The sequence below is a fragment of the Ptychodera flava genome, chromosome 7, assembly GCF_041260155.1.
Source record: "Ptychodera flava strain L36383 chromosome 7, AS_Pfla_20210202, whole genome shotgun sequence".
Lineage (NCBI taxonomy): Eukaryota > Metazoa > Hemichordata > Enteropneusta > Ptychoderidae > Ptychodera > Ptychodera flava.
In genome coordinates this window covers 40,276,011-40,291,775 of record NC_091934.1, presented here as the reverse complement: position 1 = coordinate 40,291,775, position 15,765 = coordinate 40,276,011, and the positions used below count along the sequence as shown (strand labels likewise).

Below are 15,765 nucleotides of genomic sequence, written 5' to 3'. Positions count from 1 at the left end.
TTGGCACAGATCGGCTACAATACCGTCATTCCGTCCTTTCTTAGGAGTAAAAATAGTAAATCTTCATTGTGATTTGAGACTCGCTTTCTCAGAGGAAAAGTAAAGGTATACAGTCATCTGTAATCTATAAATATGCCCATATCTGGTAAAAGGAGCGTTCCTTGGTATTCAAAATGCCCATGTGAGGGCGCTGTTTTAAAAAAGCGGCCACCCGCTTAAAATCTGTGATTGGTTAGATTTTCTCTTTCCATGGTAACTGTGGCAAAATTGGAACAGGTGAGAGTATACCTTTAAGCGTGCATGTTGTCATAAAGCAGAACAAAGTTCCCTTTTTTCCAGATCAGAAAATAAATTTTTGATAAGGAGCTGGTTGCAAGCAGTTTCTTGGCAGGCAAGTAAGTGTTTGTCATATCAGTTGGCAGAGTAAAGGCCCAAGGGGTACTCCCAAAGAACGGTGTACGGGTATGTTACACCTGCATTGGTCACTTTTTCACAATGAAAGATCTCTAAACATAGGTCACTTTTCATCCAAAATACCTAAATATGGGTCACTGACAAAGAAAATGTTCCCATACTTCGCCTGCGGTAGAGTAACGGTAAAAATTCCTTCAGTTTGTCAAGAAAATCCCTAACAATGAGTCATATTCTTGGGAATATGACTCATTTGGAATATTCTTGGGTTGATGTTTTCAACTTGGATGGCACACACCCGTGTGAAAATGTTTTGAGTGTCCTGGGGAGGGGGCATTGCAACTCTTATCCTCCGAGTCAGCGGGCGGTATTTAAAGAAGGCCTACCTGGAGGGCAGATTCGGTTTGTGCAAATTTACTATTGTAGGCTATTTCATTTAAAATAATTTAAATTCAGTGGGTTAAGTGACGCTGTTCGAAACTGCACTTCCGCTTAGATTTACGAAAATTCCCTTCCAACAACCAGTTGCCCCCTTTCCCCACTCTCCACCTGGAACGATCACCCTTGAGCCCCCTCCCGATACACTTTACATACAACCATATTACTGTCATGTCAAATGCTCACGGTCATGATTTGCCGTCCCCATCGACTTACCCCTGGTTTCAAAATCTCGCAATAGTCTGGCTGGTTGTCTAAACATTTACATTGCAACTCTAAAGGAGCCCCTGATACTTCTTCGAATGCGTCTTCACTTTAGAGTGAAATATCAATGTACATCATAGAGCAGGCCAATCAACATTATACAAGATTGCATTTAACCCTTTGAGCGCCAACGTCAATTTTTGTCACCTTTGTAAATATACCAATGTCAATTTTTTCTCAGATTTTTGCCCAAATTTTGATAAAAATCTGTAGCCAATAAAATATAATGTCCATTTGGTCTAAAATTATCAAAAAAAATCAGAAAAATTCACAAAAGATTGGTGAAATGTTGCAGCAAAATTTTGGTGGGAAAATTAGAGCACTCAAAGGGTTAATGCCTTGTTTCACCTGATTACTACAGTGATTCATCGTCTCTTTGTGGATGCAATATGCGCATGCGTTTGAAACTCGACTTTTTTGCATATAGTGTGGTTGTGCTGTTAAACTTTAGCGTCACATCTTTATGGCACATAATTGTTACATTACATAATTATACTTTTTATGAATGCATCAGATTAACAATTTTGACCGAGAGTAGCATTTTACAATGGATGAATCGAGAGGGGTCATATTTTAGAATGAATAATTTGAAGGGGCTGGGGAAACTTTTACACTTCTTACGTTCCTTAAATTGCACCCCCTCCCCATAAATTATGAAGGCTCCCTTATATAAAAAATAAGTCATAACCAACAAAGCGTAAGCATTGATCCGAGCAACAATATGCTTTAAGTTTACGTTGCCAAAGGCTGAATAAACTTATCGCCGTACATATAATTTATATGGCTTCCCTTGACGATTAATTGTATGGGGCATGGATACCGTTGAATAGCATGGATCAAACGCAAAACATCCTGACTATAATAACGACCGCATGACGATTAACCTATTGTGACTCGCATGCCATGCCAGGCATGTCTCACCAAGTTCTGCGCATTCTCGAAAGCTAGCCCTGCGCAACATAGCAAAAGCGTCGCCCGTTTGACGACGATCTGTCTGTCTGAATGCTGCGCCCATACAGAAACATCGCCTGGCTATCGGTACGAAAACAGGACACAACCGTCCAAGGACAACGGGAGCGAGGCCCCATTCTTAACGGACACACCGTTATTGGACCAAGATAGCGTAGTGATAACGGCAACATACATGGTCGTAAATGTGCACAGGGCCCGGTGGACCACTTTAGCAGGTCAAGGATATTGAGGTTAGTATAATAACCGTCCTCTCACTGTTGACCTCTCGGCCAGCATGTCATATCTCTCTGATAAGCTGATACAACTGCGTGTATGATTGGAAATGACTTCTATACCCCCTACCCTACAAACCGGCATTTGACAGGCGTTACGCATAGCTACAGCATTCCATAATAGGACTATTAATATACAGGCTTTAATGAGCTACACAAGGACACTCAAAGGTTCACACAATGGACTTACTGTGACAACGTGTCATCGCTTGGGCTGTGGTGCATAAAAAACCGAAATTTCCTGGCGATTTAATGCCAGGCATAATAAACTCTGAGTAATCCAGTCATCAGGACGATGCAATGGACAAGATACAAAGATGACATCAGTGTAATATGTTTTCCAGTACGTGGGTGACAGAAACGTTGCTGGTTGCTGTCAACGTCTTTCAGGGTTAATTATAGACTTATCAGCTGTGCAGTATTGATAGAGTACAGAGTACATTCAATAGTTTGCAATGGAACAAACATGTCATTCTAAAAAAGAAGTCTGTTTAGTTTACCTGTTTGCGCTGATATCTATCGGGGTTTTAAAGGTATACTGTCACCTGTTCCAATTTTGCCACAGTTACCATGGAAAGAGAAAATCTAACCAATCACAGATTTTAAGCGGGTGGCCGCTTTTTAAAAACAGCGCCCTCACATGGGCATTTTGAATACCAAGGAACGCCCCTTTGACTATATATGGGCATATTTAGATTACAGGTGACTTTATACCTTCAATCACGCAAGGGTGGTTTATTTTAAAGTTTTTACACAATTGGAACTAATTTGGAAGAATAGGATAATGTAGTAATGCTGGTTTTGTCAGCAAATTTAAGCACATCTACTTTTCTTTTCTTTTACAATTCACTTTCTTATAGGTAATTTGTAATATTGAACTTTCAGCCATAGGGCACCTAACACTTTTGCTCAATTTTATCTATTTAAAAGATCCTACTCCCGAATTATTTCCAATCGTGTTGATATTTATTTATGTAATAATTTGATCGAGCATGCAAGCCCTCGTTATTAAATTCTTGTATGTCTTTCTCTTCGTCTATCCCTTCTGTTTGTCCAGTCCGTTCTGAATATGTATACCATTCACATTCCATTTGTCCATATGTATGAATTTGTGTGTGTACACGTAGATACATGCATTATCTATTTTATTTGTATCATGCGCGTATAATTAGGCATGCAAACAATGGGACATAATACAGTTTCTCATAAATGAAGGTTTGTGATGATACGTGTTTTTCTAGGGACGCGTAAAATGGAAGCCATCCATTAAGTTGAATACATCGCCATCCGAGGTTGTTAGGCTAAGCCTGAGATCAGCTGAAACGAACTGATCATATTGCTTGCAGGTTTCTTCAAATAGTCTTCCATCATGGTTGACGTTTTTGCAACATGCCGAGTCACCTTAAGTTCAAATGATGTTTTTGACGTTTTTTTTCCCATATTTTGCTCGCTGGATCGTTTTTACAGCTCAATTTTAAGAGCATTCACCGTTTTCAGCAAGCCTGGTTATAAACTACGCAGCGTTTGAAAATACTGTGTTCTTTTTTGCAGCCAAGCGTGGACAAGAGAATCATGATGAAGAAATTGGGACAAGAAAGGCGTTGACCCTTGCATTAAATATATTCATTGTTATTCGATCTTGTCTATCCAGTAGAAGGCCAGCGTTTCAGGAATTGCCACGATGTTTTCCAAGACAAAGATGAAAGAACTGTTCTATGACATCATTCTGAAGACTAAGCCCTTATGGGAGGTAATTTTTGTCAATTGTTTAGCATTATTACGAGCATGTTGGTGGTAACATTTGTGCACAACTGCTTGTTGATATTATTAGCAAGGCTATGTGAATTTAAATAATTTAATTATGTCTCAAAATTCTCTCACGTTGCTTGCTTTACTACGAGCCCGCTATCGTCTGACCCGCACTACTGTATGCACGTTCAATGGGGTAGCGACCCGCCACCATCTCACTGGGTCCATCACCAGCTTGCTTGGCTGGGCAGACTTAGCTTAGAATGATAACAAGAGGAAGCCACACTGTGATTCAGAAGCAAACCACGGGCTTTGAGAGAATCTAAAATGTCACTCTATTTACAAAGAGTGCTGCATATGATATGGCATCATTTTAATATCGGCCATTTAGAATAAAATTATTTTCCTTTGTAACTCATATTTATTAGCCACTATTTAGTTGACCATGTAGTAAAACACAGATGTCGCTTTGAAATCTAAATTTAAACACACAAAGGCCAACGGCAGGTTGGCTTGCATGCGTGCAACAGAACTATATGGATAATGGAAAATTTTAATGAATATCAATTATTCATTTGATATGGCATCATTTTAATGTCGGCTGCTTAGAATGAATTTATTCAATTTTATAATATTCACTTGTCATGAAATGATGAAACTTGGTTACATTAAAATTCACGGCTGATATTTATGACCGATCATGATCTTGTCGTTCATTTGTTTATGTGTTTATGTGTAGACCCTCGCGGACTGGACTCCGATCGTTTCAAGAGAAACTATCAAGGACCGTTTTCTGATCTGTTCTGTTTGCTTGGAGCTTTACCAAGAACCTAAACTGTTACCGTGCGGACACGTCTTCTGCAAAGAATGCATAGAGTCAACAAGTAGCAAATCCAGCATCAGAAAGCACATGAACTGTCCAATGTGCAGGCAGGAGATCGCCTTGGACGAGGATATGGTGCACGAGTTACCGGACAGTTACCTTGCCAAAGATTTGACACAGTTTGTGAATTCAACAACAAACAGAGACACGAGCTGGCGTCTAGAACATGACTTCAATGATATGGGTAGCCTTCCGAGAAAGCTTTGGTTCGGAGATATATGTCTGAGAATACCAGAAGATATTATTGCGATCTTGAAGGTAAAGAACAATGACCTTTATTATATCGTGATCTATCAGGCTAGCTACTTCAACCAATTTTCGTTGTAAAACAGTTTTGATGATAGTCATGTCGAGCTTATCTTTTTCCATGATGTAGAAATATATGTCTAATGGCTATTACAAGACATCGCCATTTTGTAGGTCAAGTTCCAATTTCTGTTGTTTATCAATGATAACTAGCACACAGAACATTCACAGGTTTGCTCTACATTTGACTGAGATATGCGTCACTATAGGCCCTGGAATCAGGAACGTTATTTAAGAAAGCAAAATTAAAATGATAAGTTAGTCTCTCATCCTAAGTCTCTTACAAATTATGTAGCGACGCACTTTTATATTTCATTTTCATTTCTAAGCTCATAGGTTCCAGTTCCTAGCTTGAAAAACAACATAAAACGAAAACAAAACAAAAGCGAATAGGTAATTCTGATATCCGGCGTGAATAACATAACTCTACAGAACTGTACAATGAACTCATGTGATCCAACAGATAATAAATATTACATTTTTTGCCGTGCGTAACACACTATCATATTTTAACAAGTAAGTTTTTCATTTGAAAATGAAAAGGAAAAGGCCGTCGCGGCAAAGGGAGACCAGCGCGAGCGAGAATGACAAGCAAAACCTTTTCTTTTGTGGCCTAACATTTTATTTTGTTGTATATTTGGGTGTACAGCGCTTATTATTTCATGAGCGTGTGCTCTAAATGTTCAACTAGGCAGAGTCGCTAAACATCTATCCACCCTGTCAGAACAATTTCGTGGTACAATTTTATACAAAACCATTTGTTTGGTTTTCATGTCATTTTTGTTGAAAGCACAGCGATATTTACCCTACTCCCACCATCCTTTTTTCAGATGATGTTGCTACTTCTCGGGATGATAGCAACGGTGATGCTGATCCTTACGTGGCTTGTCATGCTGTGTTGGATTCTAGTTGTCAAGGCCGTACAGACATGCCTGGTGATTCTGCTGTGGCCGGTGAATCTTCTGCTCTCCGTCGTAGGAACCCTTGTATCATGGGCGTTAGTCTTGTTCAAGGCCCCAGTCATGTGGCTCTTAACGTTTGCATTCTGGTTCTGCAGACAGTGCCTGATACCGCTATTTTGGTGCTGGGAGCATTTCGTCAGATGCATACAGTTATGGTACAATATTGCCCACCTATTTTTGAGCGCCATCAGTGTCGTCCTGCCCTTTGCGGCCCTGGCATTGTTGGTTTTTACATTTGTCACCATATTGCCCAAAGATGGTTTGAGGACAGAGCTTGACGGAGATGAAAGAACAGATATCGAACTGTCAGATATAGAATAAGTTTTTTGATAAATATTAAAACAGTAAAAATACAAAATCCTTGATCGTAAGAACATTCACAGATTTCTGTGAAAAGAGTTGGAGCAGCCCTGCCCTAGAGGAAAGCTCTGGCCGTACTTTTCTCTTCTTTAAGCATTTGTTTGTGTGTACCAAATTTTGAATAGCCCCGTCTCTTTCGTTGGCCCCTGTAAAATGAATAATGGAGATGGGGTTGTAATTAGGAAGTGTACGTAATCATCCCTTACCTGCACGTTTTTTTTCTGTATAGTTGTCATCGTAGGACTTATTAAAACCTCGCACTGTGTGTTGGCCACGAGAAACAGAAATGTTGTACTGCTGATACCCGGCATGCACCTCTGTGATGATACATGTGTGTGTGGATTGTGCCATGTATTTCATAGTCGAAAGTCTCACCGAGACTTTATAAGCCTCGAGGAATGAACACTTTGCAACATATGTCACCTGGCTCGAACTCCGCCTAAAGACGTTCCTAATATTTCGTTACCGACGTGTTGAACGGTACACTTTTATACTACGCTTTAACATGTATGTCATGAAATCATGTACATGTACATAATTTCATCGAATGTTTTATAAAAAAGTAAATAGAAAACTTGTTTAGTGTTGACGGCGGATGTATGCATCATTACTATTGCAAAACCTATGCAAGCCTGTGTTCGGGTCCTACCTTGTTTCCCAGTTCTTGTATAAAATGACATTTATATTTGCATTTGGTCAGAGATTTACATATGTAGTTTGATGCTTTCGTTAAAATTGAAAAGTGTGCAATGTATCATTTTCTGATGTGCAAGGTGCTTCCAGAGATTCCATTAAACTTACTTGATTTTTTTATTTCTCATTGATATAAACATGATTTTTCATTGTGGCGAACGAATGGTATTTAAATATGAGGACATTATCAGTATGACTGACCAATGAGCGAGTGTTTTGTAATGCCTTAACTGTAACCGTTACATAATGCTCAACACAATGCTGCTGTTGGCAGAGTGATGTCAAACTGGAATATCTATGTTCCATATCATCACAAATATACGTTTCATATCATCACATTTTATTTCCGAACAGGGATTGATATCGAGAAGTACACTGATATGAGAGAGAGAGAGAGAGAGAGAGAGAGAGAGAGAGAGAGAGAGAGAGAGAGATTCATTTACATAAAACATACAACCGAAGGCTCTTAGCATTTTGGAACAACCGTTACTTACTGGCCAATGTGTGTCTGCTCTATGTGAAGGGCAGGGCTATCATTTGTAGCGGATTAGCAGGCGCTCGACTCAGAACCTTGGGGCGCCCTCAACGGTGAAATATTGAGTACAAGCGTCCACTTGCATGACCTCTGCTGCCATCTACACCTACCTGAGTTGTTTACTGTGTAGATCTGAGGTCATTAAACCAAGTCACATGTTTCTCACATGAAATGTCATTCGTGTCACAATCAGTTTACTCTGTATGTGCTCTATAGTGTACAACAAAGCCGCCATTCAGACTAGAAAAACAAATTTGTTACTTTCACAGTAATTACCCAAAACTTAGCATAATGCAAATGTTACTAGGAATAGTACATCTAGCTATTGCCGCTGTTCTGCTGACCATGGGTCAAGGTCATATCAACCGGTCACAGTCGCGGATGGAACTCATGTCTGATCGTGAAATCCAGTGGGAACTTTGGAAACACGTACACAGTAAGCGGTATGGAATTGCGGAAGAAAAAGCGAGAAGACGAATTTGGAATAGAAATATGGATTTAATTGTGAAGCATAACTCGAGGTTTGACAGCGTAGGAGGTCAAAATGGCTTTGTAATGGCTATGAACAAATTTGGTGACATGGTAAGTTATCGGAGATGTCATAAGATTGTAATGTGTTCTCGTAGGTTGTATTTACTTCCTTGACGGTCAAACCAACATTACTAAACTTTTTGGTAGCATCACGTGACATCACTAAATCATTAAGTGTAATTTATCGGAATGTTATACCAACAGCCTATTTCAACCCGCAGACATATATTTACCTTTTGGAGAAAGTTGTTATGCCTACTTCATCTTTGTAGACTGTCGGCTTTAGCTTTACGAGGGTCGATAACATCAACGAGGGGCGTTTCCTTGCTCTGTTACACAAACACAAATGGAAGAGAATTTGTTTGTTCACCTTTATTAAATATTCAAGTTAAATAATATGCGTCATTCGGAGCCAGAAGGACTATTTGTAAAAAATGTTAGCGACCTTCAGGTATTTAATTTACAGTGAGCTTATGTTCCATATACTGACAATTATTAGTAAACGAGTCCATGGTACCTTGGAAATACACGAACTTTCACCTACTTTGCACAGAATAATGAAAGGCCGAGAGTCGTCTTGTCGGAATTTAAACAAGACAAGATTCTGAAAAACCAAATAGTTGATGTAATCATACCAGAGAGTGTTGATTGGAGGACAAAAGGTGTCGTGAACCAGGTGAGAAACCAGGGCATGATCGGATCTGTTGGCTCGTTCGTCATTGCAGGTAAGGAAATGTCAATTGTCAACACCGTCAGGAAGGCATCGTGGGGCAATGGTTAGGGTACCGGATTCACTATCGGAGGATGGTGAGTTTGAGACTCCAGCACACAAGGAGTTGTACCTTGAGCAAGGCACTTTACTCCTTACTGCTCCATTGGATAGAGGGTTATGGGTACCTTATCCTGTTGGATGAGTTATAAAATAAATTTTAAATAAAAATAACTATTAGATAACATAACTTACTTGCTTTGCATACATGAAGGTTGTGTAACCCCTGAAAACATCAAGTGCTTATTATTAAGCGTATGATACTTTTAGACGTCTATTGTAATCCAAATGTTACCGGAAGCATTTTTCCGTCATTACTCAAATTTCTTTTAGAAATTCCTTTTTTACTCAAATTATAATTACCTTTAACATATTTCGTCTTTTCGCAAAGTCTTTCGAATTCTTTATCTATTAGTTTAAATTTGTCATCATCCGTTTCATGTGATTTTCGGTATCGTAATTTGAGCGATGAGAAGTGTGACTTTTGTGCATTTCATCATGTATAGCAGGAAAGTTTCACTACAAAAGATAATATTTCTCTCCCTATATCAGCCTCAACACAGGTAGCTATTGAGTTTGATCACACTTTCATTGAATGAGCGGAGGAGCAACTTATAAAGATTAAAATACTGTGATCAATGGAAAAGTCGATATCGTCAAAGCTTGTTTCTAGTGAAGATTATTGAAAAGGGGTTGTACTTCTTTGTTTATTTTGAATCCGAATATCTCTTTCAATTTCACTGATATCAGCCGGTATCAACACTCGATTCAAGGCCTTCGCCTCTCTACCCTGATCAGTTGCTTTTTTTGTCATTAGTTTTACATTTAGTCACGTCATCTTCCTTTGTTTTCTGTCACATTTCATAACTCACCGAAAAAGGATCTTACCCGAAACAAATGTGTCCATTCTTGTCATTCATAAACATTTGAAAGTTACGGACGTTGCTTTGTGAAGGGTATTAAAGCAAGTGAGTAAGTACTTTTCTTTTAACTCATATTTTTGACAGACGCTGTAGCTAGTTTTCAGGCCATACGAACAGGTGACCTACACTTGCTTAGCGTCGATGAAGTTTATCAGTGTTGTTCAAATGAAACACAAGTAACCAACAACGCTTTTCGCTGCGTTCACAACATTAATGGCCTCTGTGAACAGGCAACCTACGATCCAAGCCCGGGAATCTGCAACAACGCCAGCTGTCCAGCGGTGGCACAGGTATTTCCCCTGACTCAGAGTTGTTTTAAGACTGCACAGCCTCCGATAGTGTAGTGAACACCATGCTACGGGGGATAGCAAAAATAAACAGCTTACTTTTGAATTATTGATGCAAACAAAAGAGTCTCCATTCCGTGTTTGGTATTTAGCGATGTTTTATAGGTAACAGTAATGAAGAGTTACAATACTCGTCAGAAATGTATAATGGTACAGTTTTAAACAATTTACAACATGTCTCTAGTTTATCTCTTTTTCAGAGCAATTTAGTACGCTTATTGTTGTTAACTTGCAGCAACGCCTTTTTAGCTCATGTCTTCACACACGTAGGATAATGTCGTGCCAATGTCTATCTGTGTGTCTATTTGTGTGTCTGTCGGACTGTTGAATCGATATCTCAAGATGTCCTTGTTGGATTGGAATCAAATCTGGTACATATAGTTTGTGTTGGAATGACAAGACCTGAGCAATTTTTTTGGCTGTAGCCGGAAAAATTAACACAAATTTGCATAATCGTTTGCTTAAAAATTCATCAAGGAACTGAGTGGCAGCATTCACGGTCAAATAGAAGTTTAACCCTTTGAGTGCTGTAATCTTTCCGATCAAAATTTTAGTGCAACATTTTTACCAAATTTTATGAATTTTTCTGTATTTCTTTTAAAAATTTTGGACCAAATGGATAGCATATTACACAGACTCCAGTTTTGGGTCAACATTTTGGGAAAATCTGAAAAAAATGTTTGGACCTGAAAAAATATCGTCTGTGTTATATTTTATAAAGGTGACAAAAATTAAGCTTTGGCACTCATTTTCACGGAAGCTTGTTCTTGAATTAGGGACATTAAACTTCAAGGACTTGACCATAGTTGATAAAACATGCAAGGATTGAGGATACAATTATATAATTGTACTGAAAAACTTTCGTTTTTTTAAAATGTTTCCAGCACGGATGTTTTTAAGAAATATCAGTGCTGGCATTAGACAAACTTTGTTTGATTAGTAAGCTAAATTAGATAAGCTAAATGAGGTTCTTTATATTTTAGGTTCCTCATGGTACTAAGTTTGTAACGCCCTCTGGCGACGAGGTTGCACTAGCGGCTGCGGTAGCCATCACACCACTGTTTGTGTATGTAGATGCCAGTCTCGCATCATTTCAATTTTACGTCTCCGGTGTCTACGATGATCCAGAGTGTTCACCAACGTTGTTGGACCATGCATTGCTTTTGGTTGGATACGGAACCACGCCACAAGGTGTAGACTATTGGATATGTAAAAATTCATGGGGTATGCGACATTCCTTTTACATTTAAATTCCAGAATTCTAGATTTGTGCTCTGTGGGACATTCACAACAGTAAAGTGAACGACCATACTCGCTGGTAAAGACGAACAGCTTACTTTTATACGATCGACAGCATAAAATGAATGTGGATTCGAAAATAAGACACCAGTGGTAGGTTTACTGTTTCAAGCGTATTGCATCGTTAAATGCACTACATTTGACGATAAATTCTAAGATTCGATGATACTATTTATTGGAAATAGCTTTGGCGTTCTTTCGCGATAAACTCTGTGAAATTTGCGAGGAAAATTATTTTTATTGTAGTCGTAATAATATATTCATAGAGTTGAGCCCAAAGCTCGCGCAGAGTAAGTTTTGAAATGCGCTGATGGCCTCGCTGGCTACGCATAAAGAATCCCTGACGTAAGCACAAGCTATCAAGCATAGTATTCAACAGGGACGGTGACCGATGACACATGTCATAACGACTGCTGTTATATATTTCACCCCACACAAAAATATTGTGCCTTTAATATTGTTTACATCTCAAAATCATCTCAGTAGCTTTATAACTTTATTGCTTGCAAACACTGATAAAATTGGGAAAAAAGGAAGTTAGGACAGTGATGGGTCACACCAAGAAAGAACAAGCTAGAGAGATCGCAATGGCGGCGACAAGTAAAAGTTATATCGTCCTAGTAGTGGCGCTAGCGTACCCGTAAGCCAATTTCGCGAGCTACTACAAACAATATGCTGTTGTTCGGTGAAATTTCCATTTATCCTTCTGAAAAGCCCCAAATTAACTTCATTAATTTCGGTTTTGTGTTTGAATGGGGAGGGGGGCGAGTGCAAGAAAGAACAGCCAGCCAGCAGAATGCTCGTTGTTGGGTTTCCAGAGCAATATTTGTTAATTTATTCATGCTCGTTTTATTTCAGGACCATCGTGGGGAATGGAAGGTTACATCCAAATAGCAAGGAATAAGGGAAATAGATGTGGTCTGGCCACAAACGCCTCATACCCATATTGACAGTAATTTGACCTTTATTTTACCCATTTGTTTTTCATTTCTTTTCCCATTTTGTGGAAAATTGAGCGAATAGCAGCATTTTCCCAACTTATGAACATATCTAGAAACCTGACACGATGGACTGTAAATCGTTGACTTTGTTTATTGATCGATTAATTTCATGCTGTTGATTATGAAAGAGCCAGAGCACGGCGCCCTCACGGATATTTGCGCAGTAGACACGTTTATTACATTGTTGTGCATTTTTCTATTTGAAATTGTGTAACTTCAGAAAGATGAAACTCCCAATGTAAGGCCTTGTAGAATTCAAGACAGGGCATCCAGGACCAAGCGTTGAAAATGTGACACTGCTTTGAAAACCGTGAACTCCATATTCCATGTTATAAAAAATGCAAACAGATACAAGTGACGGGGCATGAGAAGAACACGGGCAAGGTTGAGAAACCGCATGTTAAACGATCGTACTGATATCAACAGCTCTGAACGTACCCTACTCACACTTTGACATCTGGAAATTAAATTCGTTATCCTTTCCATCAAAAGTAAAACTTTAAGTCGTATGTCTGCCTTAAATGTTTTATTGCAATGCCTATGGGGTCGCTCATACCCGATTGAACATATTTTATGATCATGCATTCGGCCTACTAGTGTACATTCACATAAGCCTGCACATCACAATATATGTGAATATAAAAGTGAACACAACACAATGATAATGCAATTCAGATTTTTCTCTAATGTTCGCATTTTGTTGGACGATATTCATCCCAAATCACACTGACAGAAAAGGCGACTTGTTTTGTTATTTGATTTTAGATTGATATGCATGTGAATCAAATATTACAGATAAAACAGGTCTTCGTTTGTGGACACATCGATGGATAAATTCCCTCGTTCAATGAACAATATATTGTCATGTCTCAATTTCTTTAAATTTCTGTTTTTAAATCTAAAACAATAACTTATGCTAGCTAGGGAGATACCATACTTGTTATTAACATTAACGTTCATTTGTAGTAAATGTACTCCTTTGAAAATTAATGGAATTCAGCCAAAACTTTATTACAGATTCACTAAAAGTTTGATCCAGGGACTTTTGATCTACTGTAAATACGAGATGGAATGCGAATGTGTTTTTGTTCACATTTCGATTGCTGACTGGCATATCTTACGATCAATGTTCTTTTCAAATAAAAAATGCACCTAAAGCTCCACCTGAAATCAAAACGACTTATCTGTATGCTACACATATGTAAGTAGCATATAAGTAAATGTAACATAACTAAAACATTTCTGCCGATGCAGCAGAAAATATTTTATCACTTGAAGCTTTACATGTATTATGATTTTGGTAAATTGAATATATTCATACATTTCAATATGCAAGCCGTGTGACTGGCGTTATTAACATATCTTGTAACAGGGACTGGTGATTGCCTTACCAGGTACATCCTAGTAGCCTATCTGTGCATTTCTTGCCATAAAGTTATTGCCTTTTATAGACATCTCCTAGTAATCTACCAGTGTATTTCTTGCCGTAGAGTTGAGACTTCTCACTATGTCACAACAGAAGAAGGCGGTGAAGTCAGAGATTTTGTTTAGAATAAACTATGAAAACTAACAACTAAACTTAGGGAGTAAATTAGGTTAAAATTACAATGCAGAGAAAAAAATTCTTATCTCAGCTGGGATTTCACAAATTCCTAAACTAGGCTCCATACAGTTGAGGCCAGACACACCGATGCGTGAGGAAGTCTTACGGCTTGCAGGCTTGAGGTTGGTCAGAACCTTTCAGAGTTCACAGAACAAATCAAATATGAGTGTGAAGGTCCCAAACTACTCTTGAAGTTATCACTGAAGTGATCCTCAACAGTCTAACTAAAAATCTGTACCATCCCGTATTTATACTGAAGTGATTCTCCCCAGAAGATATCAGAACAATCTAGACTTTCTATTAATATTCTAATTACTGTTCTAAAATATCTTCACTTGCAGTGAACATGACCTTCTAGAAAGTTCTAAACATGACTAATTAAACTCTAGGTCATGGTGGAGAATGACCATAACAGCTACATTACTACATTTCCAGAGATTCCATTACATGTTGAATTTTTTTGAATATAGGCTAAACTAAAATATCCGAGTGGGAACAACAAACAGGTCTATCCGCAGAGCAGCAGAATGCACGAAAAAGAAGACAATTCTTTTTCACATGCAACGTTTTCAATGCAAATATGAGAGAGAGAGAGAGAGAGAGAGAGAGAGAGAGAGAGAGAGAGGAGAGAGAGAGAGAGAGAGAGAGAGAGAGAGGAATTCAAAATTTGAATTCAATCCCCGTAAACCTGCTTTACTTTCTGCCCCATTGAAACAACCATTACGATATGGTTAATGTGTGATTAGTGCTTTGTGCAAACATTTGTCGTAGATTCAGGCACTGTATGACTGTATGTGAAAATTGATCAGAAGAATTCATCTGCGAAAACACTGCTATTGCCGGGTTTCTCAGTTTTAGATTTTCAGTCAAAAAAGCATGCACAGTTGTCATAACAGCAGGCTGCATAGCCTATCGTCAGCTCCTCAATGAACCCACTATTTTCTGCCCTTACAGATTGATATTGACCAATTTGGTATACCAAGGATTGAAACGCTACTGAGTTTTCAACATTTCGCAAACCTCGTTATTGAAATTGTTTCATTATCACAAACATGTGCACCGACTAAATCACCGTGGGAGTGACGTTTTCTTGTATCATGCTAGTTACATCGACTTCTTCTGGTGAACTTGTTATGGCAAGTATTCGTCTTTACATGGACAGTGGCCTGTATTGTCTCTCTCCCCTTCCCTTTCTCTGCCATTGCAAAAATACAATTTAGAAATATAATGACCTAACATGCTGCAAAGGAACACGTTATTTCAAAACAGATGGTAAACTCTTTCAGGGTCAGGCAGAAGACATATTCTAAAATGAGCACACAGTATGCTGACAATGATTTCCGCTGACATTAGCATGGTATGTTCAGTGTATTTATATCATCCTGCCTGCACATTGATGTTGCAAAGAATAATTATCAAGGAAATTACATAATTATAGACAGTACAT

At 38.5% G+C, this 15,765-nt stretch overlaps 2 protein-coding genes across 3 annotated transcripts; both read left to right on the top strand.

Moving 5' to 3' along the window:
* The first annotated feature begins 2,044 nt into the window (after positions 1-2,044).
* Positions 2,045-7,447, top strand: LOC139137545 (uncharacterized). 2 transcript variants are annotated; one of them, XM_070705704.1, is made up of 4 exons: positions 2,045-2,315; positions 3,909-4,107; positions 4,846-5,247; positions 6,126-7,447. In XM_070705704.1, exons 2-4 carry the CDS (start codon positions 4,039-4,041, stop codon positions 6,576-6,578), a joined length of 924 nt encoding a protein of 307 aa, XP_070561805.1. In that variant the 5' UTR covers positions 2,045-2,315; positions 3,909-4,038; the 3' UTR covers positions 6,579-7,447. The 2 variants fall into 2 exon arrangements, with proteins under 2 accessions (XP_070561805.1, XP_070561808.1); XM_070705707.1 differs by having other exon boundaries at positions 2,066-2,315; positions 4,009-4,107.
* A 475-nt stretch (positions 7,448-7,922) lies between these two features.
* Positions 7,923-13,878, top strand: LOC139137544 (procathepsin L-like). The gene is made up of 5 exons (XM_070705703.1): positions 7,923-8,427; positions 8,930-9,101; positions 10,153-10,358; positions 11,399-11,639; positions 12,573-13,878. Exons 1-5 carry the CDS (start codon positions 8,137-8,139, stop codon positions 12,662-12,664), a joined length of 1,002 nt encoding a protein of 333 aa, XP_070561804.1. The 5' UTR covers positions 7,923-8,136; the 3' UTR covers positions 12,665-13,878.
* The last annotated feature ends 1,887 nt before the right edge of the window (positions 13,879-15,765 follow it).